This window comes from Malurus melanocephalus, unplaced genomic scaffold, assembly GCF_030028575.1.
Source record: "Malurus melanocephalus ecotype Western Australia unplaced genomic scaffold, MMel_1.1 scaffold_460, whole genome shotgun sequence".
Lineage (NCBI taxonomy): Eukaryota > Metazoa > Chordata > Aves > Passeriformes > Maluridae > Malurus > Malurus melanocephalus.
The window spans coordinates 241,004-259,246 of NW_026623692.1; the positions used below are offsets into that span (position 1 = coordinate 241,004).

The 18,243-nt window shown below is 40.8% G+C and overlaps 1 protein-coding gene across 1 annotated transcript in view; it reads right to left on the bottom strand.

Moving 5' to 3' along the window:
- TNIP3 (TNFAIP3 interacting protein 3) overlaps window positions 1-13,364 on the bottom strand; it is a 28,614-nt gene extending 15,250 nt beyond the window's left edge. Inside the window, exons 1-3 of the mRNA XM_057380572.1 lie at window positions 13,350-13,364; window positions 12,685-12,770; window positions 5,674-5,806 (exon numbers count right to left, since the gene is read on the bottom strand). Coding sequence (XP_057236555.1) covers window positions 5,674-5,806; window positions 12,685-12,770; window positions 13,350-13,364 — 234 coding nt within the window. The remainder of the gene's footprint in view (window positions 1-5,673; window positions 5,807-12,684; window positions 12,771-13,349) is intronic.
- Window positions 13,365-18,243: the final 4,879 nt, after the last annotated feature.

Sequence of the window (18,243 nt, forward strand, 5' to 3'; positions counted from 1 at the left end):
GACTAATGTGCCAGGCAAGGCAGCTCTATGTGCATGGAAATCACAAYTGACTGGCCAGTTCACCCCAGAGAGGAAGTTGCATGTGGAAGGGAAGGAAGGCTATTTGCCTTTTCAGTAAATAAGAGGACAGGCTTTTCTGTCCGTGCTTCCAGTTATAAAAAAGGACTTATGTAAATGCAATTATTTAGTGACACTAAGAGTGAACTATCAGAACAGAAAAATGAGTGAGTCATGCTTATAAAGGAACAATAACAAAGTCTGTTAACAGCTACGAGGCAGAGCACCTCCATACAAAAACCCCAAGATGTTTAGGGGAAAACCATAATTGGAAAATTGATTTGTTTCCCCAAAGAAAAGCTGCACAAAGACAAATAATGACATGTGTTATATTTGCAYTTCTGCAACTTGCCTTACCTAAACATGGACCTAGCTTCAAGCTTTGATTACTCAAGACTTGASTTATTAAAAGTGCCCAACACTCCAAACTTGAGCCTCAGGTTCCYATTTGGAGAAAGAGGTTGACCTTACCAAGTTAAACTCACAGGAAARATTAACCAAGAAAAGGCTTCCACAGACTTCATATACAAATAGAAATAGAGGAAATAGCAGAGTGTAGTGTTCTCACCTTCAGGTCTGGAATTCTGAATAAAAATGGTTTCAGAAGTAAGCATGAAGGAAAAATCACGCACCTTACTGTGAAATGATCTCTGGGTCTATGGTTTTTTGTAGTGGCAGCAGAAGTTCCTTATTTCACTTTCAAGGAACAAAATGAAAGCTAGCCCGTGAAATTTGACATAAAATAATAGGAATCCTTTCAATTTCCAAAAAGGGATTTAGACAAAGTAAAGCAACCCTGTGAAATGCTGGAATTTCACAGCCACATTCCAGATCTCTGGTTCACAATGTGTGACTAAGCAACTCCTCTTCTGCAAGACACAAAYCCCAATTTGGAAGAAAGCTACTATTTTACAGTATTTACATATTGAATACATCCTGCTACTCTGATGCTCTTTTTTTTTTTTTTTCCTGGTTTACGGAGCAGCTGGAAAACTTGTGGGGTATAAAGARAGAGGTTAGAAAACAAAGGTCATTTTAATGAAGACAATTTCAGATTCCCCACTGGAGTCATCCAACACATCAAAAATTGGAAGAATTTCATCATAGAATATTGAAACTAGTCTTTGAGCATATCAGATGCAGCATTGAAGACTATAAATTCATGCCAATAGAATCTAAAGCACCAACACAGAGTGTGTGATTAATAAAAATACCATCACAAACCTTCCACATTGCACATCTGCTCTTGAGGGGGATTTCTCTCAAGCCCAGACAATGTCCCTGCCCCAGCTCCCACTCATCAGTCTCAACCCTGTTCCAGCAGCACCTAAGCTCTGGGARAAATCTCAGGTGGAACAGCTGCATTTTATGGTCTGGCCTGCAAAGGTAAAGCAGCCCCAGCTTCTGATTTCCTCACAAGAACACACTGGGATGTGGTGAGGGAGGTGCCGAGGGGTCCCCAAAGTGGGGACAGAAGGACAAACCCAGGGCACAGCCCTACTCATGAATCACAGCTCCCACTTGAAAAATATCAATGCTCAAATTGCTTTGAAGAGAGGATGAGGCTGAGACCTTGGTGGCTACTGTAAATGAGGTCACAGCAGTTTCCTGGAGAGCTGAGCAGTTTCCTGGAAAGCTATGTGGACATCAGGACACCAAGTCCTTTGGTGATAATTTCTTCATGACTACTGAAAGTGAAGGATTTTATATAAAATATGACAGAATAGAAGTAAGACTAAAGTACAGTTCAGTGTCTGTCTCATGAAGCTTAGCATTCATATGCATAACTACCATGTAAGAACAGACTGGAGAGAAGTGTGTTTCTGAAATTTGTATGAATAGCAGAAATGCCAGTCAACATGGAACAAAAACGCAAGCTCTTCAGAGGTGGTGGTTTTCTTGCAGCAAAAATTGGGAGAGATTGAAGCAAAATCACTGCTTCAATCTTTGTGGAAACAGTTAATAACAGTGAAAAGAAAGACAAGGAGATAATATTCATTTTTGTTGACATGGCAGAAAAAAAGACACTACATTTGTTTATGGCTACAATCAAGAATAACTCAGTTGTGCAACAGTACATCAGAAACCTGAGATATACTCAGAAAACCTGAGAAATTCTTAAAAGAACGTCTCTTTGAGAACTATCAGGCTTCAGAAATCAAAAAAATGCAAAATATTTTAAGGCATTTATACTTGATCTGAAGCTTTTGAACCCAATACACACTTTTAAACTGCACGGAAAATTGCAGTTGACAACCAGATTGCAAACACAATCACAAACCTAAAAATCTGCCAGGTAGGGAAAAAGCTTGCCAGGATGCAAATGGGAGGATTTGGGAATCTCCCTAAGTTAATTCCCAACTGGCAGCATACAACARCTTCAAAGACCTTGATTAATTTCTATTTTATTTCTATGATATTCTGTCATTTCTAGCAGCAGCAGCAGCTCTGGGATTTTCTTTATGTCCTGTTTAAAAATAAGGAAAGTTTTAGTTTGTATTCTAGAAAGACCTGAGCTTCCTGAGCATAAAAGCCTTTTAGGCATCTTTAGGAAGCTTGCAGCGGGAGAAAAATCCAAGTTTTGGAGCTGTGGCCAGCCCTGAATCCTCTCACAAGCTTTGGCACCACAAGAAGATAAAAGTTCTCATTTTCAGAGTGCTGGATCTTAATTCTGGGAACAACTTGCATCACAGTATTACAAAATAACATTCATAAATTCAAATAATGAAAACCATTTCTCACTTCTGAAAATTCTGTCTGTTCAGTAACTTCAGTGAAACAAAGAACCACTAAAAGGCTTGATGCAGGCAAATGTGATGATACCAAAATGGCACAAAATGACAAAATCATCTTTTTTCTGTTCTTTTCCTAGCTGACCATGCATTTGCTGTGAGGTTTGTTGAGTTTGGTTGTTTTTTTTTGTTTTTTTTTAAATGTAGTGTTCAGTTGTAGACTTGTAGAAGGTAGATTAACTCTGAAATTACCTGGGTTAAAATTTGGTGGCTTTTGGGGAGCCTTCAGTTTGTTTAGGCTTTATTGCTGAAGCTGTTGTCAGGACAGCAGTGCTTGCCACAATATCCATTGCAGCCCCTTTTCCCATTCCACTGCACATGGTGAGATGGCAAAAATGAGAGGTTTTAGCTGAAGAATAAAGTTGGCTCTTGAAGCAGAAGAAGAATCTGCCTCTTCTTGCCTCAACCTGGCCCCCGTGCCTCACCAGAGAGGTGAGGCTAGAAAGGGATATTCCCTGCCATAAATGTGTCAGCTTCAGCCTTTTGTGCTGCCCAGTTATGTACTCCCTCTGACAGAAAAATAGGTGCAGATGCAAATTTATATCTTAATATGTGGGAACCAGACGAATTAGAGCAAGATGTAGTTTCAGAGTAAGTCAAACAGCACAGGCTCCTGCTTCAGGATTTCCTTTATCCCCACTAACCATAAGGGCATGGCCTTCCAAGTATGTAAGCATTTGCAAACTCAGGCCTGATTATGAAAATCCAAGTTTCCTGTGAAAATAACTGGAGGATAACTTGTAAATCTAAAAGTCTAAAATATGCAAATCTATTCATTTTCCTGGAATGAAGAATGCAGCATCAGGACAAGCAGCAACTGAAGGATTACACATGMAGGAATCATAGGCTGAAGGATGTGCTGCGAATGAGTTCATTTTGCAGAACTGAGTTTTCTCTCTGATATTTGCATTTAAAATCACACTAACATTATAAATTTGTATGGAAAAAAATCCTGGTGAAAAARAATTTGCTTACAGACATTTACAAATTAGTCTTGAAAGGGATTTAAGGTCAGATAGAAATGCCATTCTGCAGAGTACAATTTGTACTCTTCATTCCAGAATAAAGYTACAGAATGAAAATGAGTTGCTGGCTCTAACACGAAACTTCCTGATGAATGACTGACACTATAGGCAAGGATACATTTTTATTTCATTATTAACTTTTTCTTCACTCCTAAATATATAATTTTCCCCTCACTTTAAATCTAAATCAGCACCATTTCATAAACAGATATTCTCTGGTGTGTTTTGTTTCTTTAAGTACTATTTCATGACCTTCACAAAGTCCACTTAGGTGCTAAAAAGACAACCTCCTTTCCCAAAACAAACAATCTAAGATATGTATTGCCATATATATACATATGGCATATACATACAGYCCCTGGCATATACATATAGCCCCTTATAGTCAGGCTGTTGAAGCTCATCACGACTGTCAAGCTGTCACTCACTTGAAGCCCAGCTCAATAACCAGCCAAGTGAGAAGTTGCTTGACTTCAAAGTATCAATAAAAAACAGCCAAAATGTGTCTAGTGCAGAAATATCACGAAGTGTCCCTCTCCAAGCTATGAAAACCACACACAGCTTTCAGGGCAAGAAGGGCTACAAATGCAAAGGGCATAAAAGCACCACAGATCAAACACTGCCACGGTATCCCGTGTGAAGCACCGCAGCACCCCACAGGTCGAGGCAAGCACTTCCTTTCTCTTTCCTCCCCACATCTCCCAAATCCTTTCCTGTGTCTCCTTCTGCTGGAGGGAGGCTAACATGAGGAACYAGGGTTCTCATGGATCATTTGTGGGTTGTAATTTCAGAGCTTGGCTCAGCACTGTCTTCTGTTTCAGCACTCCTATTTCTCCCCCGCACCCGGGAATCCCCATCCCTCCCTGTGGCTCCTCTCTCACCGTTTCTAATCCCACTGGTCTGACCCTGGGCTGTCTCYTTAGGCTGGGCTCAGCTTCATGCCCCGAGGTCATGAGTCATTCTGGAGATGGCGGTTTACATGTGAAAGGAGCTGTGTGTAATTTCGGATTTCATAGAAGAGAGTCATCTCCCTTTTACCTCCTCACCAATTTCCTGCACCGTGCCTCGGGGCACAGCCTTCAGAGTTTTCCTTTTCCCATCCCGTGCTGGAGTCACACGGGTGTGGCTTCACTTACAGGTGGATTGCACTCACCACGGCTTAAACCACTCCTCTCCCTCCTGGTGTTCCCAGTTTGTGGAAAAGAGGGAAATTCCTTCTGTTCTCGCTGTGTCAGGGGAGAGGAGTGAAACTGAGAGGGAAACCTAGAACAACTTTCTGTCAGGCTTGTTAACCACTGCTTCACTGGAGGCAAAGACAACCGCCTTAGCAGGTGGCTTACGATTTTCTGTTTGCAATACCACAGAAGTGTGGGTTTGAATCATCATCCTTCTCCTCTCTTCCTATTAATCTAAAACCTTTCTGACACTTCCACAGCTCTTGTGTSCCACACCTCTGCTCATTCCCAGTTAAATCAGGACTACCAAAAGTAACAAAAATGACAGTGGTTTGGGGGTTACATAGTTCCAAGGGTCTGTGTTCCAACAGGCATATCTGGCTACAAGGTTTGACACTTAGGATAATCAGGTTTAGCTGACCTTTTAAAGCACTATAAAATGTACTTTCTCAGTCACTCTTCCTCAGAACAGAAAAYGGCTWCATCAGGAAAAAAAAAAGTGTAGCAAGTTCATTGCATCATTTCAGAAATTCTAAAGTTTCMTGCATAATCAAGTCTCCCAGAGAACATCCCCTGAACATTCTTTCCTGGCAGATAAACATTGCAAAAGCACATTGTGTTTACCTTAAGGGAACACGAAGTTCTCTGAGGGCTCAGCCTCTCTTGGGCAAGAGGTTTGGGGTCCTTGCACGAATCATAAATGTTGCTCTTCCCTATCAGGTTCCTTATTTCAACATCCAGCTCTTTACTTTCACACCTGCTTAGGAAGAAAAGTCAAGGTTAAACTTTGCACCAAAACTTTGGAATGTGAGAATGCAGATAGCASAGCTGGTCCTGCACCAGGCTCCTGCTCCTTTCCTGGTAACACAAGCGAGAGCAGGGACACAGCCTTTAAGCACTTGGTGGCAGAAAATCATTTAAAACACTTACACAAGCAGTCTTTATGAATTTTACTACAAAATCCAAATTGATCCTTTTGGGGATTATATGAAGACCGCCATGTGCCCTCAACCTCACCCACTCACATGGTGTTACAGGAGTTTTAGATTCAGCTTTAGCAAAAAGGCAATCAAAATTGTTGAACARGTTTAGAACTGCAAAACTCAGTGCTTGGTTCACGAAGTCTTTTGATGGCACATTTTGTTGTCTCTAACATTGTAACAGACACCTGACRTGCATTTTCAAGGGWTTTTTTTKTTTTTKKKYTTWTTTAAAAGTTCCTTTTAAAAACATTTCTATCTTGTAAAAAATTGGTCTGTTGTGAGCATTTAAAATTCTATTTGTTTGGTGGGAAAATTCTTTTCAGTCTCTCTGCTAAGGACATGTAGGACTTAGGTGCACATAAGGACTTGTCCTAAATTCACAGAACTAACTAGCAACTAGGGCTGATTCACTTGATACACCATAATGGTGGAATGTAACTTACAGCTAATTAACTGAGACATAATTAACACAGCCCCCTAAATGTCCAATCGAAGTTATCAAGCAAGATTAATCTCTTTTGCAAGCTCAGACTTTCATTGCCTAATCGATTTTAACAAACTCTAAATATAAGTAATGCGTGTCCAGAAAGCAAACTGCAAGGCTCAAAAATATTCCCAACCTGTTATGGCAAGATTACTTCTTGATTTGGGCAGAAAATATAAAGCCTTCATTTGAACCACCAGAAAAACTGAAAGCAGTAGGAGTTTATCCATTATACTTCTTGAAGTTTAGACAGGCAGTCCTCAGGGATTGCACTGCAAGTTATGAGGAAACTCTTGAAGCAAAATTGATAAAATTACCCAATAAAAAACTCATCTATCTTAATCATAACGGCAAATAAGTGTGGTGAATTTTGTGCTGACAGTACAGAATGATTTATTAAATGCTCCATATTTAAAACACATTGACTGTAACAGAAATGTATTTTCATTATAYATGGACACAAAATCATTTCTGCGAGGAAATAAAATACCAACAGTAGCAAATAAGGACTAGTAAAACTCTAGAGCTTTTTTTCCTGATTTGCTGCATGATAGTTGGACAAGCTGTAGTTTCAAGGCCGTGAGGATTAAAACAAAGACCTTCCCAAGGCACATTTTCATGACCATGGTGGGGCAGGAGGGCCGGTGGTTGTGAGTGGGTGGCAGGTGAGCCCCAGCAGTGGCACCACGTGGCAGCTCAGGGACAAAACGACAGAAAGAAAGCAGCCAACCTCGTGTACGAAATCCAGCCCTTCTCTGCCTCGCTAAATGTTGCAAAACTCAGGATAAGCCAGAGCAAGTGGCACTTTATCTCAGCACTGCTGTGCTGAGGTWCCCAGAGCTCAGACAGCAGCCAAACCAAGCGCTCTGCACTCTCAAGKGCACTTCCCTGGCAAACAGCATCTCCAGCCCATTTGGACTCCAATTCCTGACCCAAACAGATTGTCTCGTGTAACAGAGGAGCACATACACTGTGCAGAGCCCTCGCTGCTTCTCAGGCTGCTCAGAAGAACCAAAAAGCCACAGCACGGAAGCAGCCACTCGCTGCTGCAATTTATCACCCCCAGCTGCCAGCACAACCCACTCACACGGCTTGGGCAAAGCAGCCGGTGCTTCTTCAAGTTTTTTAAGCCAAATAAAGCAGCTTAGCCTGAGGAAAAAATACTCAGAATAAAGGAGCAATGTCGAGGCACAGCAGGGACAGTCAAAGATGAGCAGCAATGTGGCAGGAGCACTGCAGCAAGTGTTTGGGCAGGCTGCACTCAGCTCTGCTGCTGCTTCAGCCACAGCAAGTGGAGATGTGTGACCACAACCTCCTGAGGTCAGCATATGAACCAAGCTGAGAAATACCCTAAAAACATTGGGGCTTGGCTTTTAATATTTCTTTTCAGCCAGGAAGCTTTCATTGCTGCACTCTGCTCCCCACAGTKTGATGTTGTAGCTGTAAATAATGTTCATCTCTGCATGCTCCCACTCTGTCTGTCTGCATTCTCCTTCTGAACTTACCTGGGTAAAAGCAGGACTTGGCTCTGCCTGGGTAAAAGAAAGAGAACCACAAAAGGCTCACATCCSTGCAAACCAATTGCTGCTCTGTGATACCCATGTGTTTCAAGATTKTCATCAAAGTCAGAAATCTATTTCATTTCTAGACTGAGAAACTGTTACTCCATTTATCTGCATYTTGTTATCAGCCACTTCGATAACCAGAAGGATACATTTATAGGGAGGTAAAACATTAATCATATCTGGTGGGTAGATCTGATTTAGAATCTGGACTTTCAGGGTACAAAGATGCTCTGAGTGCTTGAATATATCAAGGGACTCATGATTAGGAGCTGCCCCAAGACCGAGGCAAGCTGATTACCAGAGCTTCCCRCAGAGAGCTCTAGAGGGCACACACCCTTCAGATTCTGCACAGAACGATTTTCAAAACTGCTTTTGGTTTTCTGGAGTTCACAGGTACACCTCTGTACCATTAAAACTTTAAAGAAACATTTTTCTGTGGTCATACAGGAGCATACCACATATATAAAAATATATCCCTTCTATGTGCTAAAGCAGGTAAAGATATAAAAACTACACATAACAAGCTGTGACTACTGTAGAAGACAATAAGAGATTAGAATATTAACTCCTCTTTGTAAAGTATGAGTTAGGTGCAAAATTTCCTTCTTTTTCTGTTTTGTTTTTTTCCTTGATGGAAATGGATTTTGGTCCATTCAATAAAAACGACCAGTTCTCACCCTGAAATGTGCTCTGTGGTTCGTTGTCTTCTAAAAAGCTGGGTGCAGAGGATGAGGAAACATCTGGTCTGCATTGCCAGAGAGGCTTTTGTTCATGGAGTTATTCTAAACCCAGGGGANTCAAGGCATTTTACACAGAAACAGAATAGAGATGTAATGAGGGAAGCTGATCTCCCAGCACAAGCTTTAACAGCTTGTAGGGAAAGAAGAGAGCCCAACCCTCCTCACAATTTCCATGTCATATCTGAAAAGCCATGTCCTCCAAGAATAAGAAATTAGCCCTGTTCCCTTTGCAAGTTGTCACACCCATGCCAAACTTCACTGTGCACCCCAATAAAGGTGTTTTCACTTCTCTCACATATTCAAGTAGCTGCCTTAAAATGGTTTTCCTTTTTGTTCCGTGGTACATCTTTGCACCACTTCAATTTCTAGGCTCAACTGGCCTATCTATTTTTAAGTATTGATATTATTTATAATACTGTAATATGTATAATGCTCTAAATAATGATTATTGTTTATAAACAGTTGCATATTTTTACAGCAATTCCATTTTTAAGCTGAGAGCCAGAGCATGATGAGCCACGTATTTCAGGGCTGAGGAGCATAGACTGAAGGCTGAGAAAGAGAAGTTTCTCAAATAAGCAGGTACATGTCCCATAAGAGTCCCAGTTTTGCATCTTTTGGCTCTCCCTGGTTTTCACTGGTAACTGGTATTATTCCTTACTCATGGCAACAATGGACATACCTACATCATGTCCCAAGGCATTTATTGCACAATATGAACACCAAAGCCATTTAATTCTATTGGAAATATTAATTTCAAGGCTGGTGTGCCAGGGTCATTGCCTTGTGATTGCTGAAAGCACAAATACACACCATAAACAATGGTGAAAAAAGGGTTTAAGCAAGGATTTACAGCCAGACGCCAGCACCATGGAGTCATATTTTGATGGGAAATGAATTCCAGAGTTTAATGGCAAAACACATGCTTCATCCCCTTGGGTGGGCATTTKGGATGTAGGATTCTTGCTTGGCTAAGACTAAGGTACAGATTAATGGAAAGAAAGAAATTTCTGCATTTCAATTATGGAGGATGAACTGGTCAGATAAATTAAAAATGTAGCAAATTTCAGGACAAATTGTTTCAGCTAATATTTCCGCTATTTGTGGTAAAAGAATTCATTTCAGAAAAAGGTCTGCAAAAAAAAGGGAGAGAAACAGATTGAACTATAGAATATTTAATCTCACTTGTACTAGAAATAGACTTCAAATAGGAATAAAATTAGGGATATAATTCTTAAAAATGACATCTTATCTGTAGAGCGAGCCCATTCTCTTAAGTTCCATGTGATTTTACAGGATTTTTTCTCTCTTTTAATTTAGTTTTGTAGAATTTTTATCTTTTTCTTTATGCAGATACATTGGGATTTTTATATTAAAATCTTATCGAGTTAAAATTAAATAGTAACAAAGAATTTCCAGTCCAATAATAGGAAGAATCAATTTTTGCTAAGATGACAAAAAGACTTCGGTTACAGAAAAAATTTTCACAGCCTCCTAAGCCCTTACAAGTTTAGCAGACTCTGAGCTGATAGAGAAGAGTTACAAGGTGGTGCAGCTCCCTGAGGACCAGTGGTGTAATTTCAGTACTCAGCACACCACTCAAATTGAGGCTTGGGAATTTGAGCCAGAACTCTTGAAATTGAGCTCCACTGGTTCCACGTTCCACCTCGCGTGTACCACCATAAAAAATAGTTTATTGGGCATAAAGCATACTGTGCTGGTACAAACACAAAAAGAACACCTGCCTTTGATGATTATGAGTAGATACTTAAAGAGAAAGTTTAGGGGAAAAAGAAAGCAACACATTATTTCAAATTATTTGYAACTTAATTATTTTAACCTAAGTTTCACCCAAAAAAATTCACCCAGCATTTCAAGGGCATAGCTGGAAAACTAGCTAAGCAGCAACTGGCAGAACTGCACTGTCTTCAGAGAGAGATGTGCCACAGGTCAGTGTGGGATTAGGAATAATCTCATCCCAGTCCCGAAAAGAGAGCTCCCTAAGGTGTACCATAGGGGTTAAAACATGCACTGTGAGCATAGAAGAGAAACCACTTAAACTTTCCCTCAAATCTGATGTAGCCAAAACATCTGCCTCTCAYCCCATAAACGTCCCTACACTTCTGTTCCCTTTACGACAAAGGAATGGAGCTTTTAAGGCACATTTAATAGCCAGCAGCTGTTGGGCTGTCAAATGCCACATCTGGAGAAGCTGTGTGCTGTTAATGTGAGCAGAAACAATTATTCTTTAATACTTTTGCCTAATTCTAAGAATTACACAAATGACAACAAAAGAGGTGCGTGTTCTTAATGGAAACACATCTGGTTTCTCTGAAAATAAACCAGAAAAAAAAAAAAAAAGGTCCCAGTGATTAAGTGAAGCTGCACCTATAATCCATCCCAGCCCAGGGAGGAGAAGGAAAGGTACTGATGTGCAGGCATCCAGTGTCTCTCAATGCCTGACTACTCCCCTCAGGAAATTTGCAACATGCAAGAAGACCATGACTAGGTGGTTTGCATTAAATGCCATGTCATTTATCACACAGTGCTGCTCCCCTCTGTGCCTGGATGTTCCTGTCCTTCGGGACTGGGTTTCCATGCTGCTGCCTCACTCCTGCACCCTATACAGCTTGTACATCAYGAAAAGAGCATCATTTCCCTGTCACTTGGATCTTCTGCCTAATTATACTACCAAGACATTGAATGTCTTCCTGATGGACAGAATTTGGGCTGAGTTCAAACCTCAGGAAAGCCAATTAAATTATTTCCACCAAGTCTCTCAGGCTTCAAATGAGCCRTGAGTGAGTTGCAGACAACTGTCTCTCTGGAAAGGGAGCAAACGGGGCACTGTCACCCAGACTCATCCCCCAGGCCTCACACAGCTGCCTGTGGATCACCAGGGGAAAGGGAATTGGATTTTGCCATGAAAATCTATCAGCTGGAAAGCTTGGCCAAGCAGAGCCACGGAGCAGCATGTGCTTTCTGGGTGGATGAATTCCCCCACTGAACGCACACACGCAGAAAACCGTGGGGAGGTGGCAGCAAAGTGTTCAAAGAACTGAAAGCTAAGAGTTAAAAAGACAAGAAAGGAAACAAATGTAGATGTTTGCAAGTGCTTGCTCTTTCTCTGTGAAGATCAACGTCTAGAAAAGCTGGTRCCCCTTTCAGGGCACTTTCCTGGCCTCAGTATGTGCCTTTTTGGAAAGRWGCTCCYCCYACAGYCCTTTCTGGACTGGCTSCTTGCCCTRCAGACACAGCTGGAGCCCCACGAGYCTGTTCCCATCTTACACGTGTTTGCTCCTCTAGAATGCTGTGACTCTGACACAATACAACTGCACAGCTGACATKTTTAACTGATCCTTGACACCACTAGTCTTTCTTTCTGAATCAGGCATCACCACAAACATCCCATTGTGCCTCCTACTTCAGCCCGAGCYAGGATAGGGATGCTTCACCAATGCCTTGCTGACCTGGGCTCACAGCTGGGCTGAACCTTTGGAGAAAAACAAGGCCATGATTCATTTGAATCCCTGTCTCCCACACAGAGCTGAGGTATTTTCAGTGATCTACCAACAGCAACAAGCAGAACAGACAGATGAAAACCATTTGGAAATGCAGCCAGGAAATGTAACACACAGTAGCTGACAGGGGACAACCAGGTGTCTGAAGTCAGGCCAACTCCTTGCCTGTGGCAGCTGCCAGGCAGCCWCAGCTGAAAGGCTGAGAGGACACTCACTGCACTTTACTTAATACATACTCTCAGTATTATCAGCAGAACTAATACTGGCCTGTGAAACAGCAGGTGCCAAAAAAGTTAAAATTTTAAAAAAAGTGTTTCCATGTAACATTAAGACAGTCAGTACCTTTCCATCTCAACACACTGAAGAGGGTAAGGGTCCATGCAGTCCTCTGCATCTTTCTTCTTYATTTTGAGCTCCTCACAGTGAATCTATTAGGAACAAGGATAAGAAAAAGGAGAATTTAAGGGGAAATAAGATGAACAATCTAAGAGCAAGTTAAGTATCCAATTACAATGAGATAACAGTGTCTTGTCTGTATTCCTATTTTATTCTTCATAAACTATAAATGGTTAACAAGCAAGCCAGGAATCTAACTCCTCATTCCGAGCACCACCCTCAAGTCCACCATTGTGTCACGAACAGTTTTACAGAGGCAGGAGCAACAACAACCTCTGGCTGCAGTGACAAAAATCTGCCCAAGGAACAAAGCTGTCAGCAGTCACAGGAACGTTACAAGTGTTGCAAAACGGCCTTTTAGTATTCGTCCTGAAAGAATCAATTATCTTCCTCAGTCTAGAATTCAAGCACTTCCTCACTGTGTGAAAAGTTCATGTGCTTCATGGAAGTGTGGAGTAAAAGTGCTGCTCCAAAATTAAGAGCATTTGAGTTATGACTCTGATCTAAATCACTTGGAAAGAAAAGGAGTCCTGTGTAAGTTATTGAGGACAAGTGTATTGTTCAAGGACTCTACAAGCTCCTAACAAGCTTCTTATGGTCAAACCACTTACTGTCGAGCACTGCATCTCTAAAGAGAAGGGAGAGAAATTAAAAGAACCAAACCACCCTCCCAGAGAAAAGGGAACAGTAAGCAGTCCACATAAAGAAGAGTGTGCCAACACCACCTCATCCACAGGAGTCATTGTGCTCCTGTGCTGCTGATGACAACCCCGGGTTATGCTCCTCAGACACCTCCAGTTTACCRGAAAAGGAGCCCAGAAGCCTTATTCTTCTCTTCAGATAAAACAATATCATTACGATAGTTGCTAGAACTGAAAACTGACAGGTTTCATAAGACCCATCTGAAGGACAGCAAGGTGACCACTGAAATAAAGTGGGGAGCCATGAAGAGCTAAACCTGCTATTTATAAGCAAATAAGTTTTCAATTACAAGTCAAAAGAGTATCAACTTAATGCGAAACCACAGSTGAACACTTTATAGAAACCATGCTGCTTCATCTATGTGCAGGGCAGAAATTTAAAATGAAAGGTTGCCAGCAGAAGATCTGAGGTGTTTGGCATCCCTCCCCCTTCTTAATTCCAATTCCTGCAGGCATTCACACATTCTAAGTGCAKCTGGTAATCACTAATTACAAGGATCCTATTAAGAAAAAAAGTCRATTCATGTGAAACTTGATTCCAGCTTGTCTGAGTTTTATGAGTGTCTGTTTAATCATAACACAACACATTGAAGTATGGAAAGCTGTATTCAATTGATTTCAGTGGGGGCTGCAGACACTAGGGACTAATGAGGATTAAACCTTATATTACAGTGCCTAAACTTGGCCTGCAGGTGTCTGACTTAAAAACAAGAAATTTGGAAAATATTGACTTGGAATGAACACTGTCTACTGCCACTGAAGCAACAACAAAAAAAAAATTGGAAAAGGAAAGATTTCCTTTTCTAAAGGAAATCAGAATTTAAAAAAAAAAAATCAAACCCAACCCAGAACACCATAGAATTAAATCAGACTGCTACTCCAGCTCCAATTCACCTCACAGGATGGAATATCTGCTCRCTGCTGGGGAGCTCTCTGGGCTGCAGAGCGAGTGCTAAAAATTTTCCATGTCCCTGCTSTGGCAGGCCAGGGAAAGGCACAGAAAGTTGCTGCTCAGGCTGACAAAGCCCTGCAGGGCCCAGGTGCACACGGGGCAGTGTAAACACACAGTTCTCCAGAAGCCCTGCTGCTCACACTGCTGGGGTGGGGGACCWTGTGCACGTCTCCTGACTCTTAGTCATATGCAGATTTTGCAGCGAAAAATCCAAATCTCCACTTGTGAACCCGAACGAAAGAGATGCGACCCAGTTGTTGTGCCTCGTGCAAGTGTTTGTTATTAGAACAATCGTAAGTTTTTACAGCTATAATATGCAATGTAATGCTGCAGGTTTTTATTAGGTCTGGCAAACTGAAGCCAAGATGGATAAAATTCAGCTACTTCAAAGAATTAAAAGAGAGGATTGTAATGGTCATGTAAAGGATTGCTCAGAATTGCATAAATTTTCTGCTTTCTGTCAAGGCTTTTAAGAGCAGGAACACCCTGAAGTAAAACAGATTTGCTCACAGATTTATAGGGTTTTGCAATAATTGGAAATGTTTGTTAAAAATCGTGTAGTTTCCTTGGTGCTCACCCACAAAATTTATCAGGGCTCCAAGCCCTAAGTATTTCCTAGATTCATCCAAACTAGGTCAAAAAAACCCATTTTTTCTTTTGGCTGGAGTATTAATTTTCATTAAAAACAAGTTTTCCACTTAGAAAAAACACAATTGGAAAGAAAAAAAAATACATTGTTCAGGAAAGACAATGAGACTCACTAATTTTAATGAAATCTTAACTGTAAAATTGATCATAACCAGAGAGGCACTCGTCACACTGATGTTTCAAAATGTTTTCCAAAATGCATTTCACAAACATCCCTATTGTAAATATTGTTAAACCCTGCACTGCTCTTGCCCCATTCTCTTTTTCTTTCTCCAAGTCTAGTTCTACTTCAAGAGTGTCTGATGTTTCTAAACCATTGCTCATTTTCCCCAGACCTGCTCAGTAATTCACTTGTATTTCATTTGCACCAAGGCAATGTTTTGTGGAAATGCAGCCCAAAATAAATGCCAGAAATGAGCCAGACTAAAAGATGCAGAAAAGGGAAAAGGAGGTTTTTGGTCTGCTTTGATTCTCCTGCCCACATCAACTCAATGATTCGATTTTACAGAGCACCACCATAAGCTGACATATTGTCCCAGTGGAGAGAACAGGAAACAGATAGTGTGTATGATAAATAAAGTACATGCTAGCAAATTACACCTAAGGAATAAATCCATTCAGAAGTTACCTTTCCAGTAATACTCATGTTTCTATTCTGAAAGATGCAGGGCCTGTCACAGTCAGGCTGAGTAGATTTACCTCATTCAAGTATTACCCATGTTGCAAAATAGCTCCAAAACAAAGTGGAACAAACACCATCATCAATGCTCTTGATAAACAAGCCAGCCAGTTACACATTATTTGTGTGTGGCTGTTGTGTAGGAGGAGTGGGAGGGAGAAATGCATTATTACAGTAAATGTGATCAAAATGGAAGAACAACTGGAGAAATTAGAGCAATTGATGGAAGAGAGACTGAGCAACACTCACTGAAACTAAACTAAAACAGGAATAAAGCCTTCAAGACTTTCTTGGTCCAAAGAAAATGAACATACAACATTTCTGCCATGTCCCCCTACCTAGATATTGCCAGTTTTGGTTCTCAGAGTAGCACTTGGAACCAATTATTACACTGCATGTCTGTCTGCCCTTTGCTRAAAATGCAGCTCCAGACACACAAAYGCTGCCYAGAAAAAGCCACAAGCACAGCAAGATCTGTCTGTTGTCTCCTCCCCCTGTTATTTCCTGATGAAGTGCTGAAACTTCAATGTAAGACAGTTTCTAACCAAAATTTTTAATCTGAGGCTTGATTTTTGCCAAAAATAAAGAGTTAGTTAGGTTCTGCAGATCTGTCTTGCCTARTTTGGTTTGRATAAAATGAAACTGGTACCTGCCCYGTGTGATGCAGGAAGATTTAATGCTGAATACTTTAAATTAATCTCAATATTAAGTAAAATTCCTCTTGGCTGGGGTAACACTAGATTTTGAGCAGCAGAGACCACAAAGAACTTAAAATTCCCAGATGCCCTCCCACAGAGCTGTGATATCCACACCCCAATAAACAGTCTGGTCTGTGAGTGCTGCTCCCCCATACTGGGTGTGTGAAAATACTCCTGCTCACACACACAAATGAGTGTCAGTGGTGAGTACAAAACCCTGCTTTCAACGACAGGACTTCATTCAAAAGCAATACAATACTTTTTTCTTGAATTGAACTGAGACAAAACCAATTTACAAGCATATTTCTCCTTGCTAATCTGCAAATTTCTCAACATTTTGGATTGAAGATATCAAGAACACCTAAAAGTGAGAAAATTATTCCCCAAAGAGTATAAATCCCTTCTTCAAGCAGAAATCAGTGGCCTAAATGTCACCAAAAAGCCACCACAGTCATGCTCAGGCTTGCTTGCCACATATTTTACATTTGGGCTTACCATGTCAGCCACTCTACACAGGCATCTGCACAAGGGAGTTTAAAGCACACAAACTCATTTGAAAGGCCATGAAACACGAACTCAGTGCCAAAAATATCACGACCACACTTCCAACATGCAAAAGAGTCACATAAGAAGTGACCAGAGGAAGTTGCAAATATCATCTCACCAAGCCATCAAAGTCACACACAGCCTACCTCAAAACACCCTCAGTACTTCTCTTGTCAAAAAAAGGAGACTCCTCATTTTTAATACATTTAGAAGAAATCTTTTCTTCATGGGCACGTGTTCAGTTCATCTAAAGCCAATTAGTGCACCCAGGTCTGGGTGCAAAGCCCAYGATGTTTTGAGCATGCTTATTGTACACCATTTCTGTGGAAGCAAATTGTTCATAGAATACAAATTATTTTTTTTAGAAGTATGAAATATGTTGATAAAACAAAGCTCTCAAGAATTCCTATCTTTTCAATTTTATTTCCTCATTATCTGTCCAATTTTAATTAGCTCAACAAATTATTTGGAGGTGGGCAAGATGGGAAAGAAGTACTTAGTTATTTGTTAAATGTCAACTCTAAATTATGCAGTAAMAAAAAAAWAAAAAAATTCTTCAATATTATTYACTGCCAAAAAAGGGATAGGAAGCTTTCCAAAAGATAAAATACAAAAGGAAAAATGCTGCAGGATAAAAGCAAGATTAACAACTATGATATTCATTGGTAGTGCCCAAATTGTTTTGKTTTTTGTTAAACCATTTTTAACGGAGATGTCACTGCAGTGAAACTGTGATGTTGTGACAGGAAAGGACAAAACTTTCTTGTACAATCCAAACCAAGAGCTAGAAGGTAGGATGTATCAAATCCATGATTTTGGAATTGTTTCTGCAGTATAAAGAGGTAGAATATGAGTTTTAAGAAGAAGACTGCTCCAAGTACAGGGGCCACGTGGCCGTGAAAAAGGGCATAGGCAAACCTTACTACAAAAAGTTGGGCACCCAAAATAAGTGACGTTTAACAGCAAGAAGATAAGAAGGGTTGATTTAGAAGAGGAATGAAGCTCTGTTCTATTTAAGATTCTTGCCCTCCAAACAAGCTTTGAAATCCCAGGACAAGAGAAAAAAAGAAAAGCAGCTCATAGAAAGACAGAAACAATCCAACCAGCCAGTTGTAAAAAAAACATTGGCAGTGCTTGGCTGACAGGAACACCATCCTAAAGATCTCAGAAAAGCTGCTTGCCACACATTCCAGCACTCACACACCTCTGGAAACATGGCACTGCTGCTGCCAGGAATCAGGATTCTGCCAGCAGCATATCATGGTGTCCTAAGGATCCAGA